At 40.8% G+C, this 22,044-nt stretch overlaps 1 protein-coding gene across 1 annotated transcript in view; it reads right to left on the bottom strand.

The window, feature by feature from the left end:
• LOC124235145 (thrombospondin type-1 domain-containing protein 4-like) overlaps positions 1–22,044 on the bottom strand; it is a 342,518-nt gene that overhangs the window by 288,993 nt on the left and 31,481 nt on the right. Inside the window, exon 4 of the mRNA XM_046652754.1 lies at positions 14,830–14,899. Within this exon, the coding sequence (XP_046508710.1) occupies positions 14,830–14,899 (70 nt within the window). The remainder of the gene's footprint in view (positions 1–14,829; positions 14,900–22,044) is intronic.

The following is a 22,044-nucleotide window of genomic DNA, read 5'->3' as shown; positions in this document are numbered from 1 at the left end:
ATTTGGAGCTTTCCCACAAGATAACAAGTCCTTTCACAATCTAGAGATGCAGGGCTCTGAAGCAGGGAAGGGTTAACAAGAAGAGATGAGGGCAGAGCCGCCATGATGGGGAGGAAAACGGCTATGACTTCTTTCCGGTCTTCCTGGCTCCAGGTATGGGCAATTGACATTAGGATGGCTGAGACCAAGACTCCTCCATAGAAGAGACCTGGTATCTCCCTAGGAGACACCACAAGGCTGGTTAAGTCAGTCAAGGCTGGAGAAGGCAAAGAGGTTCCCCAGAGGCTGGGTAGGCAGACCCTGTCCACGGTCGAGGAAGTCAGTAAGCATTAGCCAACAAGAAAACCCGGTTCCAAGGCAGACGGTTTATTCTACGTTCCACTTTGTGCCACTCACCCACAGGTAATAAACATACTCAGAAAAAAAATCAGAGATCTGAAGGGGAATCCTGGCCAGAAACCAGGAAGAGGCTAAGAGGCCAGGACCGCCCCATTATCCCCAAACTAAAATCTGAAGATGCTCTCTTCCTGCTACATTGTATTCCAAACACAAAGTCCTAAGCTTGCGACTCTATTTGTAAAAGAAGCAAATTTGACTTTTCTGCTGTTGGATTTGAATCCAAGAGATTTGGCACAGCATGAATTAGTGAGCATTGACATTCTTCCAGTCCTTAATAAGGTCTTTTTACTTTAATTTCTTCATTTCTCATAAGTAGAAATACGCTTAATTTTTCAGAAGCAGTCAGTTATATTTATGCCATTAGAAACAGAAGGCCTGACAAATACCAGCTGGAAAAGACACAGTGTCTGCTTGAGAGTCAGCTTCCAATTCTGGAAGGGTTCTGTAGCTGGACACTCGCTAATGAGAGTGTGCCTTATGCTGTCCTTTGAAGAGCATCTTTGTTTCCCGGTAATTCTCAAAGGACAATCCCACACTGCTCCAAAGACTTTCATGACCATTTCAGTACTGGCATTTTATGCACTTCTTCCTCCTTTTCCTCCCCTCCTTTTTTTCATTGAGGTATAATATACAGGGAGTGCATAAAGTATGCTCGTTGTAAATGTATGATATTTTACACTCTTAAGACCTATAATAACCACCACCTTGGCCAAGATTTGGAATATTTCCAACATCCCTGAAACTTTCCTCATGCTCTCTTGCTAGTCAGTACTCATGCCCACATAGGTACCCATTATTGTGATTTTATTTTTACCACAGATGAGCTTTGCCTGTTCTTGAACTAAATATAAATGGAATCATACTGGAGGTACTTTTGTCTCTGGCTTCTTATGATCAATAGGAAAAATTTATTCAGTGAATTCACTGAATGAATTCACGTGAAATTCATTCAGTTGTTGCTTATCTCAGTAGTTTATTTTTAACAGCTTTCCTGAATTATAACTGACACACAATCAATTATAATATTTGAAGTGTACAATTTGATAAGATTGCTCACATGTATTCACCCATGAAACCATCACCATCATCAAGATAACGCTCATATCCATCACCCAAAAAGTTTCTTTGCACGCCTTGGTCATCCTCCCTTCCTCTCATCCCCTACAAACACTGATATGCTTTCTGTCACTATAGATTATTTTACATTTCCTAGAAGTTTATTGAAATGGAGTAATACAGTATGTACATTTTTTGTGTAGGTTCTTTCATTCAGCATAATTATTTTGAGATTCATCCATGTTGTAGCATCTATCAATAGTTCCCCTTTTTTCATTGCAGAGTAGTATTTCTTTGTATGGATAAACCAACCTTTGTTCATCCATTCACCTGTTGACGGACATTTGGGTTGTTTCCAGTTTATGGCAAATAAAGCTTCTATGAACATTTATGTACAAGCCTATGTATGGATATATATTTCCTTTTCTCTTAGATAAATACTACATCACATGACAGGCAGGTGTGTAACTTTTTAAGAAACTACCAAACTGTTTTCAAAGTAATTTATCATTTGTATATTCCCACTGGCAGTGCATGAGGGAACCAGTTCCTCCATATCCCCATCAGGACTTGGTATGATGAGTCTTTTTCATTTCAGCTACTCTAATAGGTATGTAGTTATAACTCATTGTGGTTTTAATTTGTATTTCCCTAAATAACTAATGATGTTGAGCATCATTCTTGAGCTTACTTGTCAGTTTGCTAACATGTATCTTCTTTGGTGAAGTATCATTTCAAATCTTTTGCTTACTTTTGTATCTCTTTGTTTTTTCCTTATGATTGAGTTTTCAGAGTTCCTTATATATTCTGAATACACGTCCTTTATCAAATATATGCTTTGTAAATATTTCCTCTCAGCCTCTGGCTTGCCTTTTCATTCTCTTAAGAGTGTCGCAGAACAGTAGAAGTTAGTAGTTTTCATAAAGTTCAATTGGTCAACTTTCTCTTTTATGAACTATGAGTCTGGTGTTGTATCTAAAAAATCTGGCTAGTCCAAAGTCACAAACATTTTCTCCTTTGTTTTCTTCTAGAAGGCTTATAGATTTAGGTTTTATACTTAGATCTATGATCAATTTTGAGTTAATTTTTGTATATTGTGCAAGGTATTGATTGAAGTTCACTCTTCTGCAAGTGGATATCCAATTGTTCCAGCATTATTTGTTTAAAAGACTACCCTTTCTCCACTCAATTATCTTTGCACCTTTGTCAAAAATCAGTTTTCCTTATATTTGTGGGTCTATTTCTGTTCTCTATTGTGTTCCACTCTCTATTTATCTACCTTTACACCAATAACATGCTATCTTGATTACTGTAGCTTTATAATAATATAAATATCAGGTAGTGTAACTCTTGCAATTTTGTACTTCTTTTTGAAACTTGTTTTGGCTATTGTAGGTCCTCTGCATTTTCATAAGTATTTTTGAAATTTTTGCAAAAAGTCTGCTGGAAATTTTATTGGAATTGTGTTAAATCTATAGATTAATTTGGAGAGAATGGATACCTTAACAGTATTGAGTTTCTTGATTCACAAACATTGTATATTTCTCCACTTATTTAAGTGTCCTTTAATTTCTCTCAACAATGGTTTGCAGTTATAAGTGTAGAGGTCTTTCACATCTTTTGTCAGATTTATCTTTATTTCATATTTTTCATGCTATTGTAAACGATATTCTTTTTTAATTTTTCTGTTGTTCTTTGACAGTTGATGGAAATACAGTTGACTCTTTGCATATTGATCTTATATAAAATAATTCAGCTAAACTCACTTATTTCTAGAAGCCTTTTTTAGATTTCATCAGATTTTCTGCAGATAATTTTTCTGTCTACAAATAAAGACAATTTTACTTCTTCTTTTCCAATCTGGATGCATTTTCTTTCTTTTCATTGCCTTACTGCACTGGTTAAAACTTCCAGTACAATGTAGAATAGAAGTGGTGAGACAAGACATCCTTGTCTTTCCTAGTCTTAGAAGCAAAGTATTCAGTCTTTCACCATTAAGCATAATTAGCTATAATTTTTAGTAGATGTCCTTTATCAGGTTAAAGCCAAGTTTCTTTTTATTCCTACATTGCTGAGATTTTTATCAGGAATGGATGTCAGATTTTGTCAAAATTTTTCTGCATTTAATGAGATAATCATATGGTTTTTCTTTTTTGTTTGTTAATATGATGAAATACATTGATTCATTTTTAAACGCTAAACCAACCTTGTATTCCTGGAATAAAGCCTTTTTCTTCACGATGTATTATCATTTCCTATAAGTTGGATTTAATTTGGTAAAATTTAAGAACTTTTGTATCTATGTTCATAATGGATAATCACCCATAGTTTTCTTACCTTGTAATATCTTTATTTGGCTTTGGTATGAAGCGCTGGTTTCACAGAATAAGTTGGGAAGTTTTTTCCTCTTCAATTTTCTGGAAGAGTTTCTGTAAAATTAGTTTTGGTTTTTTGTTTTTTTTTTTTTTTTTTGGAAGATTAGCCCTGAGCTAACATCTGCTTCCAATCCTCCTCTTTTTGCTGAGAAAGGCTGGCCCTGAGCTAACATCCATGCCCATCTTCCTCTACTTTATATGTGGGACGCCTACCACAGCATGGCTTGACAAGCGGTGCCATGTCCGCACTCGGGATCCAAAGTGGCGAACCCCGGGCCACCAAAGCGGAACAAGCGAACTTAACCACTGTGCCACCAGGTTGGCCCAAAATTACTATTATTTATTCCTTAAATGGTTGTAAGAATTCACCAGTAAAACCATCAGGAACCAGAGCTCTCTTTGCAGGAAGGCTTTTAACTACAAATTCCATTTCTTTAATAAATATAGAACTACTCTATAGGTTATCTAGAAGAAATAGCTTATCTACTTCTTCTTCAGGGAGCTTTGGTAGTTTACATGCTTCAAATAGTTTGTCTTTTTCATCTAAATTGTTGAATTTACAGGAATAAAAGTATTCATAATCTTTCCTTATTATCTTGTTAATATCTACAGAATGTGTAGTGATTTCACTACTCTGTGTTGTGATAATGGTAATTTGTGTCTTCACTGTTTTCTCTCCCTGATCACTCTAGCCCAAAATTATCCCTTTTATTGATTTTCTCAAAGAACCAGCTTTTGGTTTACATGGTTTTCTCTGTAGTTTTTCTGTTTCTATTTTATAGATTTCTGCTTTGATCTGTATTATTTCCTTTCTTCTTACTTTAATTACTTTTCTTTTTCTAGTTGCTTATGGCGGAGTCTGAGGTCATTGATTTGAGACCTTTTTGTCTTTATAGGTATTTAGTTATATATATTTTCCCCTAAGTGCTGTTTTAGCAGCATTCCACAATTTCTGATATTTTGTGTTTTCAATTTCACTCAGGTCAAAGTACTTTCTAATTTCCCTTTCATTTCTTCTTTGACTCATGGATTGTTTAGAAGTGTGTTACTTCATTTCCAAACATTTGGGAATTTTCCAGATATCTTCCTGTTGCTGAGCTCCAACTTAATCCCATTGTGATCAGAGAACAAACTGTCTGTGACTTGAATCCTGTTGTACTGAGACTAAGTTTTATGGCCCAAAATATGATCTATCTTGATAAGTGTTCTTCATGTACCTGAAAAGAATGCATATCTAATTTTGTTTGAGGAAATGCTCTACAAATGTCCACTAGGTCCAGCTGGTTGATAGTCAGACAAGTGTTCTACATTCTTACTGACTTTTCTGTCTGTGTGCACTATCAGTATCAGAAAGGGATACTGAAATCTCTGACTATAATTGTGGATTTGTCTGTTTCTTTATGCAGTTATATCAGATTTTGCTTCAATAATTTGAAGGTTTATTATTAGGTACATAAATGTTTAGGATTGTTAAGTCCTCTTGACGAACTGACTCCTTTGCCATTATGAAATGACCCTCTTTATCCTTGGTAATATTCTTTCCTCTAAAATCTACTTTATCTGATAGTAATAGAGTCCCTCCAGCTTTCTTGCGACTACTGTTAATATGGTATCTTTTTCCATCCTTTTACTTTTGACCTATGTGTGTCTTTAAGGGTGTTTCTTATAGATAGCATACAGGTGTGTGTCTTGTTTTTTATCCAATCTGTCAATCTCTGTCTTTCAGGTAAGGTGTTTTTGTGATTACTAATATAATTATATCTAAGTCTACCACCTTGCTACTTGTTTTCTAGTTATCCCGTCTGTTGTTTGATTTCTTTTCCTCTATTTCTGTCTTCTTTTGAATTATTTTTATGATTCTATTTTTTCCCTTTTTTGGCTTGTGAGCTAAAATCCTTTGTTTTGTTACTTAATGGTTGTTTTAAGGTTTAGAGTATACATCTTTAACTTATCAAAGTCTACCTTTAAGTAATATGATACCATTTTACATATATTATAAGAGCTTACAATACTCTGCTTCCATTTATCCTCTTCTGGCATTTATACTATTGTCATACATTTTACTTATACATATATCAGAAACCCCAAACACATTATTATTTTTATTTTAAAAGTCAATATTTAAAAGTGATTTAAATAATTTTTAAAACCTTCTATATTTACTCATGTAGTTATCATTTCTGGTGCATTTTATTCCTTTGTATAGATCCATATTTCCATCTGATCTCATTTTCCTTCTGCCTAAAGAATTTCCTTTGACAATTCTTGTGGTGCAGGTATAGTACAGCATTTTTATGTCTGTAAATGTCTTTATTTTACTTTCATTTTTGAAAGATTTTTTTCCAGGTATTGAATTCTAGGTTGAGAGTTTTATTCTTTCAGTACTTTAAAGATGTTGCTTCACTTGCATGAGTGACAGGAGACAAGGAATCTGATGTCTTATCTTTGTTTCTGTGTATGTAATGTGTTTTTTTCCTAGAGGCTTTTAAAGTTTTTTCCTTTATCACTAGTTTTGAGCAATTTGATTATGGTTTGACTTGATGCCATTTTCTTCATGTTTCTTGGAGTTCATTGATATTCTTGGGTTCACAGTTTTCACCAAATTTGGAACATTTACAAATATTATTTTTTTAATATTTTTCCTGTCAGTCCCTCCATCTCTTCTCCTTTTGATACTCTAATGGCACATGTATCAGCCCACCTGAAGTTGTCCCAGAGCTCCCTGATTCTCTATTCATCTTTTTAAATTCTTTTTTTCATTTTGTATTTCACTTTGGAGAGTTTCTACTGTTACATCTTCAAGTTCACTTATCTTTTCTTCTGTACTCTCTAATTTGCCATTAATCCCATCCAGTGTATTTTTCATCTCAGATCTTGTCATTTTGATCTCAAGAAGTTTGATGAGAGTGTTTTTTGTATCTTCCATGCCTCTACTTAACTTTTGGAATATACAGAATACAGTTTTGTTTTGTTTTGTTTTGTTTCAGTAAGATTGGCACCTAAGCTAACATCTGTTGCCAATCTCTTTCCTCTTCCCCTTCTCCTTCTCCTCCCTAAATCCCCCCAGTACATAGTTGCATACTTTTACTTGTGGGTCCTTCCAGTTGTGGCATGTGGGATGCCGCCTAAGCATGGCCTGATGAGCTGTGCCATGTCCGCACCCAGGATCAGAAGCAGCAAAACCCTGGGCCACTGAAACACAACACTCAAACTTAACCACTTGGCCACAGAGCTGGACCCCTGGAATTCAGTTTTAGTATCTTTTAATATCCTTGTCTTCAAATTCTAAAATCTGTGTCAATTCTGAGTTGGTTTCAATTGACTGATTATTCTCCTCATTATGAAGAACACTGCTAATGTTTTTCTGCTTCTGTGCATGTCTGGTAATCTTTCACTAAATGCCAGACATCTTGAATTTTACCTTTTTGGGTGCTGAATATTTTTATATTCCTATATTTGTGAGCTTTGTGCTGGGATAGTTAAGTTATTTAGCAACAGTTTGACCCTTTCCAGTAGTACTTTTATGATTTGTTAGGTCTAGACGGATGCACGGTCTCGGGTCAATTATTCCCCCAGTACCAAGGCAAGAGCTTCCTGAGTATTCTTTCCACTATCCCTGAATTATGAGTTTTTGAAGTCTGGCTGCTGAAAAGAGTCACTGTTTCTGGTCCTGTGTGAGTACCAGGTGCTGTTCCCTTTAATCTTTTTGAAAGATTCATTTTTGGCCTCAGGTTGTGAACTCACATGCATGTGCTGATCAGTACTGTGCTGTATCCTTGAGGAAGACCCCCTGCAGATCTCTGTAGTCTTCTCTCTGTGTGGTTCTCTCCTCTCTGGTACTCTGTCCTGCAGACCTCACCACCGTGGTCTTGCTGGACTCTCAAATCCATCTCCTTAACTCAAGGAGTCCAACAGGTTCTGCCTGGATTCCCATTTCCTCCTCCCGTCCAAGGATGGGAAACTCTCTCAAGGCAATTAGCTGGGAAAAGTTTAGGGTTCAGCTCTCTCTCTCTGAGGGATTGCTGTCTTTTGCTGATTGATATCCAGGGTTTTGAAAACCACTGTTTCACATATGTTGTCTGTTTTGGTTTAGCTTTGGTTGTTTCCTGTGACAGGGTAAGAAAAAATCCGGTCCCTGTCGCTCTATCTTGGCCATATTGCTTTTGTTCTAGAAGGAAAGGTCAACCCAATCCCTGTTGTTCCATCTTGTGCCTGGAAACACAAGTCTAGTTTTTAATTGTTGTTTCATGTTATCTTGTATGGATGTACTATAATTTATTTATCCATTCTCCTGTTGATAGACTTTTGGATTATTCCTAATTTTGAGTTATTGTAAATAAAACTACTATGAACATTCTTATACATATGTTTTGGTGGATACATGCACTCATTTCTCTTGGGAAATACCTACAAGTAGAATAGCCAGGTCATTGAACAGCTTAAATGTTCAATGTGTTTAGCTTAAAGATAGGCTGCCAAACAGTTTTCCAAAGGGTTCACTATTGTAAACTCCCACCAGCAAGGTATGAAAGTCCTAGTTGCTCCTCATCCTCATCAGCACTTGGTACTGTCTGTGTTTTTCATTTTAAGCCATTCTGCTGGTGTCTCATTTTAATTTGTATTTCCCTAAAGACCAATGATTTTGATTGAGCACCTCTTCATACTGGCCACGAGAATATCCTTTTACATGAAGTGTCTGTTCAAGTCTTTTGCCCACTTTAAAACTGGATTGCTTAACTCTTAATTTCTTAAGTGGGTCTTTTTTAAATACTTCTGAACATGAATCTTTTGTCAAATATATTATTGTGAATATATTCACCCTGTTTATAGCTTATCTTTTCACTCTTTTTATGGTGTATGTTGATAAACAAAAGTCCTCAATTTTAGCAGAGTCCAGTTCTTTCACAGTTAGTTCTTTTGGTGTCTTGTTTAAGAAATCCTTGCCTGCCCTAAATATTGCAGATATTTTCATGTTTTCTCCTAAAAGCATTACTGTTTTATCCTTTCTTCTTCTTGACTATAGCAGCAGTAATATGAGAAATTTTATATAGTCTACAAGTTCTTTTTGCCCTTCCATAGGCTTTCTGTTCATATCCAACTGTGTGACACTGTCAAGAGGCAATCTGAAGTAACTGGCTGCACCTCGTGTGCAATAATAGTAGGCTCTAGACCCACTACAAGGTCCCTGCTGTTCACACTGAGGCTTGCTAATCAGTCAGCAAGACAAATATTTCACTCCACCCTTACTTCATTCTGTAGTGTCTCTGTTCTTTTTGTTTGCAAGTTTCTATAAATAACATGTTGAAGAGCACTTCTCTTTGGCCGGTGGCCCCAGGAGTAAGTCCCTTTTTCCTTCTTTTAATTTTTCATTGTTTTCTAAATTCTCTTTAACAAACACGCATACTTTAAATAAAAAAAGTAAACTTAAAAAGAACACATTGAGCAGTTATGATGAAAGTATACATGTGATTTTCCATTTGTAGAAATAAAGTACAAAGTATCATGATTCTTTCCTGTATAGATTATGTTGACCATACACATTATGACTTGTAAAGCAGCTTGCTCAGTGAATGTCTGTTGGGCAGACAGTAGAACAGTTTCATTAACCTAAAAGCTTTTTACAATCAGCATATTTTCCCTTGCTAATAATGTGTGGTTTTTATTAAAGTCTCAGTCAAGTTTTTTCCTGCTCTTAGTCTTCGTTCTTAGTCTTACGTTATCTGCAAATGAAGTCAAAGAGAGTTTTAAAAATATAATCATTTGCCATATGTCATTAAACAACCACCAAGAACAGAGGTTGGGCCATCCTTTGTGATACTGTCCATGTTGCAGGAGCAAGAGGAAGACTTCTGGACAGAAATATCTGGAGAGAGCTATTCACACTGCACCAGAGTCCTCTTTTCTTGCACTATTACAGGACGGTTTTTACAGAGACGTATCCAATCACCCGAGCAGCATTTAGAAATGCATAGTTTACTTGACAGCATTTACAAATTATGTCTTTTCCTCAGAATAACTTAGACTGTAGAAATGCTTCCATATGCTAAAGTTGGATATGCTGTTGTAACGAGAAAGAAAAAGGGATGTCTTTTAGTGGGTAGTTTTCATAGACATGCTAAACTACGATATGCACAAATTAGTAATGCTGTCCCTTAAGCATTTACCACAAATGGTTTTCTAATTCTTTCTGCTGCTCTCTGTTAGAGAGTGGGAGCAGATTTTACCACAAAACAATGGGTCAGCAGGAATTCAATTATGATTTATCTAAGTAATGAAAACAATTGATAGCAATCATAATTCTTAAGTTTTAATGAAATAATATACTTTTTTTTCTCAAATCCTCTGTGTTCCTTAAAGTCCCAGGAGCAGACAATTTTCAACTTCAAATTCCAAAACACGTCTACTTGCATTTAACTCCTCCCTATCCTGACTTAGAGCAGTGGCCCAAGAGACAAATCCAGCCACTACTTATTTTTGTAAATAAAGTTTTAGTGGAACACAGCCATGCCCATTCATTTAAGCATTGCCTATGGCTGCCTTTGTGCTACAAAAGCAGAGCTGAGTAGTTGTGACAGAGACTTTGTAGCCCAGAAAGCCTAAAACATTCAAAACTGGCCCTTTATAGAAAAAGATTTTCAACTCCTTTATTTTGTTGTTGTTGTGGGGAAGATTAGCCCTGAGCTAACATCTGTGCCAGTCTTCCGCCACTTTGTACACGGGATGCCTCCACAGCATGGTTGACAAGTGGAGTAGGTCCGCACCTGGGACCGAACCCAGAAACCAGGCCGCCAAAGTGGAGCGTGCTGAACTTTAACCACTCAGCCAGGGGGCGGCCCCTCGGCTTCTTTTTAATAAGTATCTCCTTACTTCTTATGTGGCAGAAATAAATGGATGATGCTCCTGCCAGTATTGCTTCTGCCGCCAGGATTTTGAGGATATAACCAGGCAGGATGACAACCATGGCTCCACAAACTCCAATGAAACATCAAGAAGAAATCCACCCGCCAAGAAAGCACTGAATCCTTTCTTCTCCGGGGCGAGTGACAATGACCCTGGCAGCTGAAATCCACAGAATTATATTTCAGGATAGTCCTAAAATTACATTCTCCAAGTAAAAGAATCCACAAATGATTCCAAAAAACTTTTTTTTAATCTTTCTACTGCAGAGTTCTTAAAAATATTTTGACAAGAAGGTACAGTATACCAAGGTGTGATATATTTTGCTCAATTTTTAAATTTAATATCCTAAAGAAACTCATAACCCTTTTTTTTTTTTTTTTTGATTTCTCAGAACAAACACTTTCAGAAACATGAGGGCAATATTTACTTGTGAACCTTTTGCTCAGGCTATATTTATATTGTCCAGGCTAACTTGAAAAATTAACAGATAGCAAAATAAATTGATCATTTATAAAATACTTTCAGCTATGATGGTCTATTTGAATAACAACAACAAAAAAGAACACTGGTAGATTGATTCAACTATTAGGATTAACAACCCTGGCAATTCCAAACAATAATGAATAATATAACTTAATAATGAAAATAGACAGTCGTCTTAGTCCATTCTGGCTGCTGTAACAACAATATCAGACTAGGCAGCTTATGAATAACATAAATTTATTTTTCACAGTTCTGGAGGCTGGGATGTCCGAGATTAAGGGGCCAGAGGATTTGGTGTCTGGGGAGAGCCCATTTCCTGGTTCATAGACAATAGCCTTCTTGCTCTGTCTTCAAATAGCAGAGGGGCAAGAGATCTCTCTGGGATCTCTTTTATAAGGGCACCAATCCCCTCATGACCTAACACCTCCCAAAAGCCCCACCTCCAAATACCACCACACTGGGGATTATGTTCCAATATATGAATTTGAGGGGATACATTCAGTCTATAGCTTTCCACCCCTGACCCCCCAAAATTCATGTCCTTCTTGCATGCAAAATACATTCATTCCACCCCAATAGCCCCAAAAGTCTTAACTGGCTCCAGCATCAACTTTAAAGTCTAGGTCCAAAGTCTCATCTAAATCTCATCTACATCAGATATGGAGAGACTGATTCATACTGAGGCAAACTGCTCTCCCGCTGTGAACCCGTGGAATCAAACACGTTATGCGCTTCCAAGATACAATGGGGAGACAGGCACAGGACAGATATTCCCATTCCAAATGCGACAAAGAGGAAAGAAGAAAAGAGTGAAAGGTCCCAAGGAAGTCCAAACCCCAATGGGGCAAATTTCACTAGACGTTACAGCTCAAGAATAATCCTCCTTGACTGAGTGTTCCACCCCCCTGCCCACAGCTTTGCTGGGCAAGGGGTGGGGCCCCAAGGCTCCAGGCTGCCCTGTCCCCAGAGCTTTAGACAGCCCTGTCCCGACTGCAGCTCTCTGGGTTGGGGGTTCCAGGACCACAACCCTGCTGGGAGGTCATGTCCTTTGCAATCTAGGTGGAGGCAGCCATGCCCCCACAGCTCAGCTGGGCACAGCCCATGCCTCCCTGGGCCAAATGGAGCAGCAACTGGACAGCCAAGGAGCTCAGTACCAGAGTGCAGAGAGTGGAGACCACCAAGTGAGGTGACACCAGAGGTGAGCCAAGGTCAGAAGGCACCAGCAGCCCCTCCTCTGCATCCTTCCATCGTCTTGGACAATAGCTCCCAGCTTCTGTCAAGATGGCTGACTAATCTCCTTATCAAATGGTCTCTCAGCCACACCCTTAATGTTCTTCCCAGAACAAGATTTCTCCATCTTTTCAATGTGGATACACTGAGAATTTTCCAAACCTTTAAGTCATTTCTCTCTTCCCACATTTTACTACAAGCATCAAGAGAAACAAGGCCACTCCTTCAACACTTTGGTTAGAAATTGCTTCAGCTAAATATCTAATTTCATTGGTTGCAAGTTCTACCTTCCAGAAAACACTAGAACACGAACACAATTCAGCCAAGTTCTTTGGCACTTTACAACAGGCACGGCCATTCCTCCAGTTTCCAGTAACATATTCCTCATTTCCATCTGAGACCACCTCAGAATGGCCTTTAACATCCATATTTCTACCAACTTTCTGTTCTCTAAGTACACACGCTCTCTCTACAGCTTCTCCTCTTTTCTTTCTGAGCCCTCACCAGAATTGCCTTTAAAGTCCATTCACGGCAATGTATGCTTTTTCAAGTATGCATCTAAAAACTCTTCCAGCCTCTACCCTTTACCCAGTTCTGAAGCCACTTCTACATTTTTAGGTATTTGTTCCAGCAGCAATCCCACTTCTCAGTGCCAATTTTTGTCTTAGTAAGTTTGGGCTGCTAAAACAAAGTACCACAGACTGAGTGGCTTGTAAACAACAGAAATTTATTTCTCACAGTTCTGGACACTGGAAGTCCGAGACCAGGATGCCGTATAGTGCCGTCTTCTGGGTTGCAGACTTCTGGTAAGCTCACATGGCAGAGCAGCAAGCTCTCTCACGACTCTGTTGAGAGCACTAATCCCATTCATGAGGGCTCCACTCCCACGACCTAATCACCCCCCAAAGATCCCACCTCCAAAAACCATCACATGGGGGATTAGGTTTCAACCTATGAATTTGGGGGGACACAGACACTCAATGTACAGTAGTTGTCCTCTGATTCTCAAAATTAGGAATAGGGATGATGCAGTGGAGTGAAGGGGTGTACATTTCCAAGTGACTCCAACAAAATGATGCTTAGACCTTGGCCAGGTTTTCCATTCATTCAGTTAGTCATTCAACAAGTAGTTTATTGAGCACCTACAACATGCAGGCTGTATTCCAGGAGCTGGGAACATGGCAGTGAACAAGACAGGTAAGATTCTACTTTCATGGAGCTGACGTCAGAGTAGGGAATACAATACAATATAGGTTTATATCTGGCCCAGAAAAACAAAGCCAGAACATAATCCACAGACCTAAAAGAAATTAGACTAATCAGACAAGATCATCAAGAGCTGCTCCCAAGAAGGTCTTATCTAGCCAAAACTGTGTACATACTCTCTTTCCTCTGCTTCTTTCTCCCCTGGACATCCCCTATAAAAACCTTCTCTCAGCAAAGGTTCCAACCAACTCAGTCACACTCAGACACAAACGGCTGACCTAGTATTCCTCTCAGAAGTGTGTGCATTTCATTACAAGTAGACAAGAGGAGCTCCCAGAGGGCAGAAAGGGATTTCAGGGACCTTCTCAGAGTCACATTATGCATCTGTTCCTAAGGAAACATTTATCACACACCTGCTCTGTGGCAGGACAGTAGCTGGCTTCTTTAGGCAACAGCAGATAGTTCATCTACTATGAAACACACAAAGCCTAAAGGGAAGCATGCTTGATACTGTCCATTTGTCCCTCCAGATGCTCTGACCACCCTTTTCCACCCAGCCCTGTTGCCCAGGAGGCTGGCCTTTGAGGACTGCATCAAGGGCTTTTCATTTTCTGTCTTGGGTTGGCTTCAGCTAAAGGAGTCAGCAGCAGGAGATGGCGGGGAGGAGCAAAGACAGGGCCAGGTCCTTATTTCCCTGCTCCCTCCCTGCCTGGGTGCTGGTCGGCAGTGGCTGTGTCCTTCTAACAAAGATCCTGGCTCCCTATAAGGGCATCCTCTTGTGTAGCTACAGCCACAGCTTTAGCTATCGCTCTCTCTGACATCTGTACCTGTTTCCCCTGAAGGTGCCCCTAGAGGGGCTAAAAGCTCCATGCTGGTGCTCCCCCATTCCGAGGTGGGTAGAGTCTTCTCACTGACCTCTCCATAACCGCCCCTTTCTAACGGACACCAGTTGCAAAGCCAGCACTGCTCTCAGGTCAGAGACTGACTCTGGGTACCAGCTTCATGTTTAAGCTCCAAGGACTTAGGAGGGATAGAAGGACTAAAGAACATTCTATAAATGATGTTTCCTCTCAGAATAAGCAGTGACTCACCTCCAAATAGAACAAAACTCAGGGCTGTGACTGGAGTGACCTCAGCCCCTTGTTCAGAGAAGGAAAGCCTCTGAACGGCCATGGCTTACCTTTCTGTGTTCAGTGGAGGGCTGTGGGCAGACGAGCTGGAATCCAAGCAGCAGGAGGGAACCCAGGACACTGAGAAGGAAACATAGCAACAGGCAGGCTGTGAGTTTGTTCCAGGCAGCAGCATCCAGCGGAAGGCAGCATCTCCGTCTCATCATTGGAAGGGCGAGAACAGTCCAACCCTGGCCCTGGGATGTGACCCAGTGAAGATGCAAAGGGCTGGCCCCCGGGAGGGGAGGCAGCCCAGGGCTGTGGGCTGGCCACGGCATGGGGCAGATCTGGGATCAAACCCAGCTTTACTGCTTGCCAGCAGGGTTTCTAGATCAGAACATTCAACCTCTGTGAGCCTCAGACTCCTGCCTTGTAAGATGGGGATCACAGAAGCTGGCTCAGAGGTTTGGCGAGGACTGAATTAGATAAGACACCGTGCCTGTCACAGAGTAAGTGCCAGTGCATGCGTGCTTCTTGGGGAGCTGGTAAGTCAGGCTAAAAGTGGGGCTTCTGAGCCTGGCCAGGGAAGGCCCTCTCCTACACCCCAGGCTTTCCTCAGAACCTTTCCTCTGCCTGTCCGTGGCCCTTCAGTGTCACATATGTTCTCCATGGGTGGGATTAGCTGTGTTAAGCCCCACTGTCACCAGCCCTGATTAGGGCTTGTCATCAAATAAAAGGAAGGTGTGGAAATAGGAGCCAGCTGGCCCCGAGACAGCAGGGTGTGCTGGGAGAGTGTGAAGTTTTGGATTCAAACACATCTAGGCTAGAATCCCAACTCCCCCATTCCCATCTGGGTGATCCTGGGTAAGCCAAGGTCTCTGAGTCTCAGTGTTCTCATCTGTAAGGATCATGGATGATGACAGAGGGGAAAACCCCCAGCAGGTTAGTCAGTCAGAGAGGCAAGTATTGTCAATTAATCAAAATGCCTAAAGTCCCTTGATTTCAAATCATCAACAGCGTTGTCTTAAGCATCCCTGCAAAAGGGCCACTGCTTCTGCTTAGTTATCTTTTTAATCCTTTTGGGGGTCTAACCCTGAGGGCAGTTTAACTCAGTGATTCTCAACCTTTTTGAAGCCTCCAACATAATTGCGAGATATGAAACACGGCCCCTGTCCAAGAAAAACTCATCATGTGGAGCTGGAGATGAGGAAAACCTGTCTGAATCTGGCATTAGGGCTTGTGGAGTTAGAAAAGGCTCTCGCCGTCTCTGAGTGTCCCAAATTCTACCCTAACCCTCATTTTGTATGCAAATGAGCCCAGCCCTAGCAGACTGCACAGAATGGATGTGGACAGACTGGTGGAGACTGTGTGATGGGACAAGAAGCAGGACAAAAGGATATGTAAGGAGGTGTTAAATACATCCTTTTTGTTGTCTTAGAGTTGCAGCTGAGGCCCCAAAGCTGAGGACCAAGGGTATTACATATGCACACATTCCAAAGAGAAGGGCTGCACTGTCTATTTAGGACCTGAAAAGGAGGTGTCCCCGACTGCCCTCACCTGCGTCCTGAGCCGTAGGCCTTCACCCGCCTCCAGCCTGTACAAGCAGTGGAGAGTGGGATGGAGAATGGGAGAAGTTTGCTAGGTGTGGATTTCTTTGAAGAAGGATGCAGGAGTGCTGAGCACAGTGCCTCCAGTCCCCTATGGGGAGGAAAATCAGAGCTCCCTCCCCCACCAAGCAAGGAGAGCAACCATTCAGAGAGCTTGATCTGGAGGCCCAGTGTTTGGGATATAAGGACTGGTGCCTGATTCTCCCCTGAAAAGTATCTAAAGGCCAAAACTTGGCTGGAGGGTCTGGGAGGGCAGAGTGGAGACAGCAGGCTGGAGTGGGAGTAGCCTGTGTTTCTAGGGCTTGCAGGGGCAGGAGGTGCTGGGTTTTTCCCATGAGCTACGTGGGTACCATGGAAAGCTGGACTTAGGTTGTCTAGCAAGGACCTCATCAAAGAAGATTGCTCACCAGGGTTAGGTGACCCCAAAAGACAGGTGATGTGTGGTGTGTACCTGTGGCATACAGGAGGTGGGGGGAGGGTCATAAGGTGATGTGCAGAGGAGACCCCCAGTGAGGCAGAGGTTCTCCAAAGGACCAACCAAAGTGCCCTGAGAGAGGAGAATCCAGAACTCAGACATCTGCCAACGAGGACAGCACCACCAGATTACAAAGAGCACCAATCCTATCGAGATCCTCTTTGCCCAGTGACCTCTCCTCTGCTCCATCCTGGAGGAATTAACAAGGCAGGGTGGGCAGGGAGGGGAACTAAGAGAGTGAAGGAGCCAGCCAAGCCCTCTCGTCCCCACTACAGGCCCAGCCCAGGGGAGGAAAGAAGCTTTAAGTTGGATGAGAGACTGAAATGTTTACATCTGACTAGACTTTCTTTTAATGTACCATATCTATACACAAAATCCTTTCAAGGAAAATAGATAATATGAAATTAGTGGTGAAAAGAATCAAAGAGTTGGTTTATAACTTGAAGAGGATCTAGGCCAGTGCTGTCCAATAGAAGTTTCTCTGATGATGAAAATGTTCTATTTCCGTACCGTTCCATGCAGAGACACAGATCTGTGCTAAGCACACAAGGCGCTAAGGGTGCAGGTCTAGATGGTGACGTTACTGATGTCTGAGGTTAATACTAAAAGGACAGGCATTCAATCAACAAAGCTATCCCCTCCCACGGACACCTTTTTTGGACTTTTTGATACTTGAAAACAAGACTGCTCATTAAACTTACAATAGACCAGAAAACTGCCCAAGAGTCTTGCAGGGATGGGGCAGGGCATCCAAAGAAGTGGGTTGAACACAGTGGTGGGAAAAGAATAGTTATTTTCTAGTTATATCCTTACTGAATCCAATTTGTCCTCTAAACCAAGTAACATGCACATCACAACCTAGGAGTCTACGCTCCTTGGTTACATGTCCTTTGGCAAATCACCTTGTGCCTCAGTTTCCTCATCTGTAAAATGAGAATAATATAACCTTGCCTGTCTACCTCAAATGACTTAATATGCAAGAAAGCACATTATGAACCTGTGCCTGAAAACCTGGATCATTTGTAACACATTTTGGCACTGTTTACTCATTTAAAAAGAACACCAGGTTGGTATGGTTTTGTTAAGAAAACAAACAGCAGCTCCATAATTGTGTTACACCTCAGCTCCTCAAAGTTGCTGGCACATGCCTCAGCCACATACTTGTAATGCAATCAGGAACAGTTTTGCAGAACCACTCATCCCAGGTTGCACTTCCATAACACGCAGGGGAACTTGGGGAGGGAGGGGGAGCGGAAGATCGGAGGGGGGAAGATTCTGAGTTTTCCTCTGTCTGAGAGGAACCGCATTCCAGGATGCTTGGTCAACTCTACTCCCAGGAATGTCTACGCCTCGTTCCCTCTCTCCTTCAGGTGTCTGCCCAAAGCTGTCTCTTCACCTAAGGCTTCCCTGACGCTATATAAACCAGGCTCCCTCTCCCAGCCCAGCCTATTTCTTTTTCTCCACAGCATCACCATCACACATACCGCGTCCTTATTCATTTAAATTTCTCCCTCTGTCCACTAGGATACGAGCTCCATGAGATCATGTTTTGTCACTACTTTATCCCCAAGCCCTAGCAGAGTATCTGCTTTATAGTCCGAACCTAATTCACTGAATTAATGAATGATGCTTCATCATCTTATGACCCATGTAATTTCAAGATAAGTGGAAATATTGTGAATTAGCACATTAAAAAATGTCCAAAGTCACTTTAGGAGCGATTTATGAGTGATTTATAAAAATGAGTTATGCTTTTATGAGTGATTTATAAAAATCAGTTGTGCTTTTGAGTTTCTATGTGACTCCCCCAAAATTTGTTTTCACAGGATTTATACAAGGTCTGGCAGCAAAATGTTTGTTGGTGCCTCTTGTTGCAAAAATGCAACACAAGTTATATTTACATGTTCAAAAGATTCTTTTCTTCACTGAGTTGGGCCCTAGCGAAGTTAAAATGCATAGGGGTACCTAATAAAATTCATTGTGGAATAAAATCTTAGTTATTAAACGGGCTCTGCTCTGAACGGAATAGAATAAATTCCCCCAGAGGGGAAATCATTCTTTGGGCTGCAATAACAGCAGCCAGAGCAATATATAACCCCAGGGGCCAGATGAAACTCTGCCAAGGGCTGAAAGTTTGCCACCCCTGCTCAGTAGACTCTGTTTTAGGATACCCCACCCTGCTCACACATACCTATCTGATTGGTAGTCTGTAGCCGTGCCCACACCTCTTCAAAACACTGACAATCTAGCCCAAATCCTTGTTCCTCCTGACCCAATTCAAAATTAATGTTTGGGGAATAGGAGAGCATATGTGTGTCTGTGTGTGTGCGACTCGTGTGTTATTTCACTTTGATAGTTTGCTTTGGCAAACTGCTCCCAGCTTGCAACGTTTTGACAGATTGAAGGCTACCAGGGCTTTTGGCAAACAAATCATACACTCCCCTCCAGGCAGTGGGGAAGCCACATTCCTACCAAGACTTTCCGAATCACCTTGCAGTAGAAACAACCCAACATCTCACACCAGTCAGGAAAAAAAAAAGTTATGCCATTTACCAAGCACTGTTCTAGATTTTAAACACTCCATCATTTCATTTCCTCATGTAGAAAACAATGCTCGTTGAAATTCAGTACAAGATTTACATCATGGAACTGGGCTCTGGGCTTCTCTATTTGCCTTAGCCAAGCCCTCCCCACTCCCACCCCCACCCTTCCTCAACTGCAGTGAGGGTGGATCGTGTCACAGCCGCTGGGTACCTTGGATCAGCTCAGCAAACTCAACAACACTGGAGCATATCAAGTAACAAAACAAGGAAAACAGCAAAAAAAAAAACTTTACTACTTTTCTTCTTCAGTTAATACAATCCAAGAGATATTTTGGGAGCAGCCTGATCACTAGTAAAATTATACCAACCTTAGCAAAAGAGAGGCAAAATCTTAGCATTGAAGCGAAATCTCAACCTACAGCGCTCTGGAGATCAAAAATTTTTGCTAAGCATGCATTTTACCCTGTTCAGCTCAACCCTCTGCCTTCCTCTGACAGCAGTTAAGAGAAAAGGCAGCAAGAGAGGGAGATGGGTTACAAATGACATTAGCCAATGAAGACTTGATGGTTACCACTGATCTCAACACTTACAAGTACTAATTCATTTAATCTCCACAACCATCCTATCAGATACTTTTATTATACCCATTTTGCAGGTGAGGACATTGAGGCACAGAGAGGCTTTTATGGAAGGGCACGCATACCTACTAAGTGGCAAAGCCTGATTTCAATGCCAGCAGTCAGACTCTTGGCCTGGACCCTTGACCACTGTGCTCCAGGGCCTCATTAGGACACAACACACCTTTAAACCAAGCATTTGCCATTTCATCACATGAGTTTTCTTCCCTAGTCTGTATGAGGCTGTGGCTTCACACATCCATTTTACTTTCTGTCATTGCTTGCAAAAATAATCAGAAAATAAGTGGGATACTTCATTTATCCAGCCTCACTCTAAAAACATTCTAAATTTTAAAATAATTGAAGCTAACCATTTAAATCCCAAACTTTAAAAAAATGCATTCTGTCTATTTCCCCTGCTTTCTTATGCAGAGTATGCTGAGCTTAAGTAACCTTTGTTAGATGGCTCAGAGTCACCAGTGTGAATGGCAATCAATTTGTGCAGCCCTAGAGCAGAGCAGGTGGAGAGCCCAGAAGCTTGGGGCTTTCTGAATCCAGCTGGCCTTTTGCTGTCTCTTCCCTGCTGTCAGGCATCACTGACTATACTATGGATGAGCCTGCATCCTCTTAACTCAGCTCCCTTCAGATCAGCCTTGCCCTCGTAAACCTTTAGACCACCAAGCTGCAGCCAAACCAAGACCAAAGAGGCTCTGGGAAAAGAAGTGCCTGGCTTTCGTGGAGTAAATGTTTCCTTTTTATTGCATGGACTTAAGGATACCTAGTCTCATTGCACACAGGTTTTTATTGCTTATTTCCAGGTTCTTGACTCTTGCAGCCATTTGTATTTTCTGGACCAGGACTTCTGGAAAAGTGAGGTGTGCTGTCATGGCACAGCTTTTTAAAACACAAAACCCTTTGCTAAATTCCCCTACTGAATGGTAGTTCCTCGAGAAAAGGGTTTCTGATACATGTTTGCAGCTAGTAGAACAATCATCACAGTCTTGGTCCAAACTCAGGGCTGATAAACAGCAAATGAGTATAAGAATGGAAGGAAAGAATGAAGTGTGGGGAGAAAGAAGATTGGGAAGGAAGGAGGAAATATCAGTCACTAAAGAAATGCAAAATGCTGCTGTGACCAACACTGTTCATTAATAAAGTGCTTTCTAAATACATCCCAGAATTCTCTGCTGGAAAAATAGAAGAACTGGAAAACGGAAGATAATCCTAAAAGGTGGATTTCTACAAGTTGGAGTTATTGGTTCTGATCCCTGGGGGGTCAATGTTAACCTGAGGCATATAAATCCACTGGGGTACATAAGCAAGGGGTAGTTGGCAGCCCAATGATCGCACCTTGACTCTATTGTACGCTTTTTGGTACAGAATGCTCTAGCAAATCCCACAGTCAAGTACTGAGTGATGAGGACATGGTCCAGATGCAGGACTGTGCCAGGCATTAAGAAAAATCAATGCTGTCTGAATGCCTGCCATCATTTTATAGGTAGGGGTTTGCCAGGGCAGTCCTCCAAAAAACTATTTTATTTCCTCCTAGCCTCCTGCCTACCATTCAGAGGGTCCTACTGGGCTTCCCAGAAAAGATTCCAGCAGGTTCTTCCCTGGCACACTTGTATTCTTCTGCTCCCACCAGATGAGTCGTGTTCATATAGATTCAACCATGTTCCCAAACCTGTTTATATCAATTGCTTTGTAATCACATAAAATATTCAAATAGTACACAAACCCATGAAATAGAGCACAAAAAGAGTTGTTAGCTGATTCTACAAAAATGAAGCTGAATGCTTTGGAAAGACTCAATAAAGGCAAGTAGCCAAGAAAAAAACTTCTGGCAAATTAGGTGTGGATGAGACAACTGTAAATGATTAAGGACAAAAATAACAAAAATCTAGAATCATTCTGCACTCTGATTGCTTTGCAAATGTCTTTAAATTCTCACTCCACTTTAAAGAAACCCAAATGGAAATCTTAGATAATGCTTATAGGTGTGGTCTTCACAAGGAAGACAATCAGGGGTTCATGCTCAAAGAAA

This window comes from Equus quagga, chromosome 2, assembly GCF_021613505.1.
Source record: "Equus quagga isolate Etosha38 chromosome 2, UCLA_HA_Equagga_1.0, whole genome shotgun sequence".
Classification (NCBI taxonomy): domain Eukaryota; kingdom Metazoa; phylum Chordata; class Mammalia; order Perissodactyla; family Equidae; genus Equus; species Equus quagga.
The sequence above is the reverse complement of the archived record's forward strand: the minus strand, read 5'-3'. Positions and strand labels throughout refer to the sequence as shown.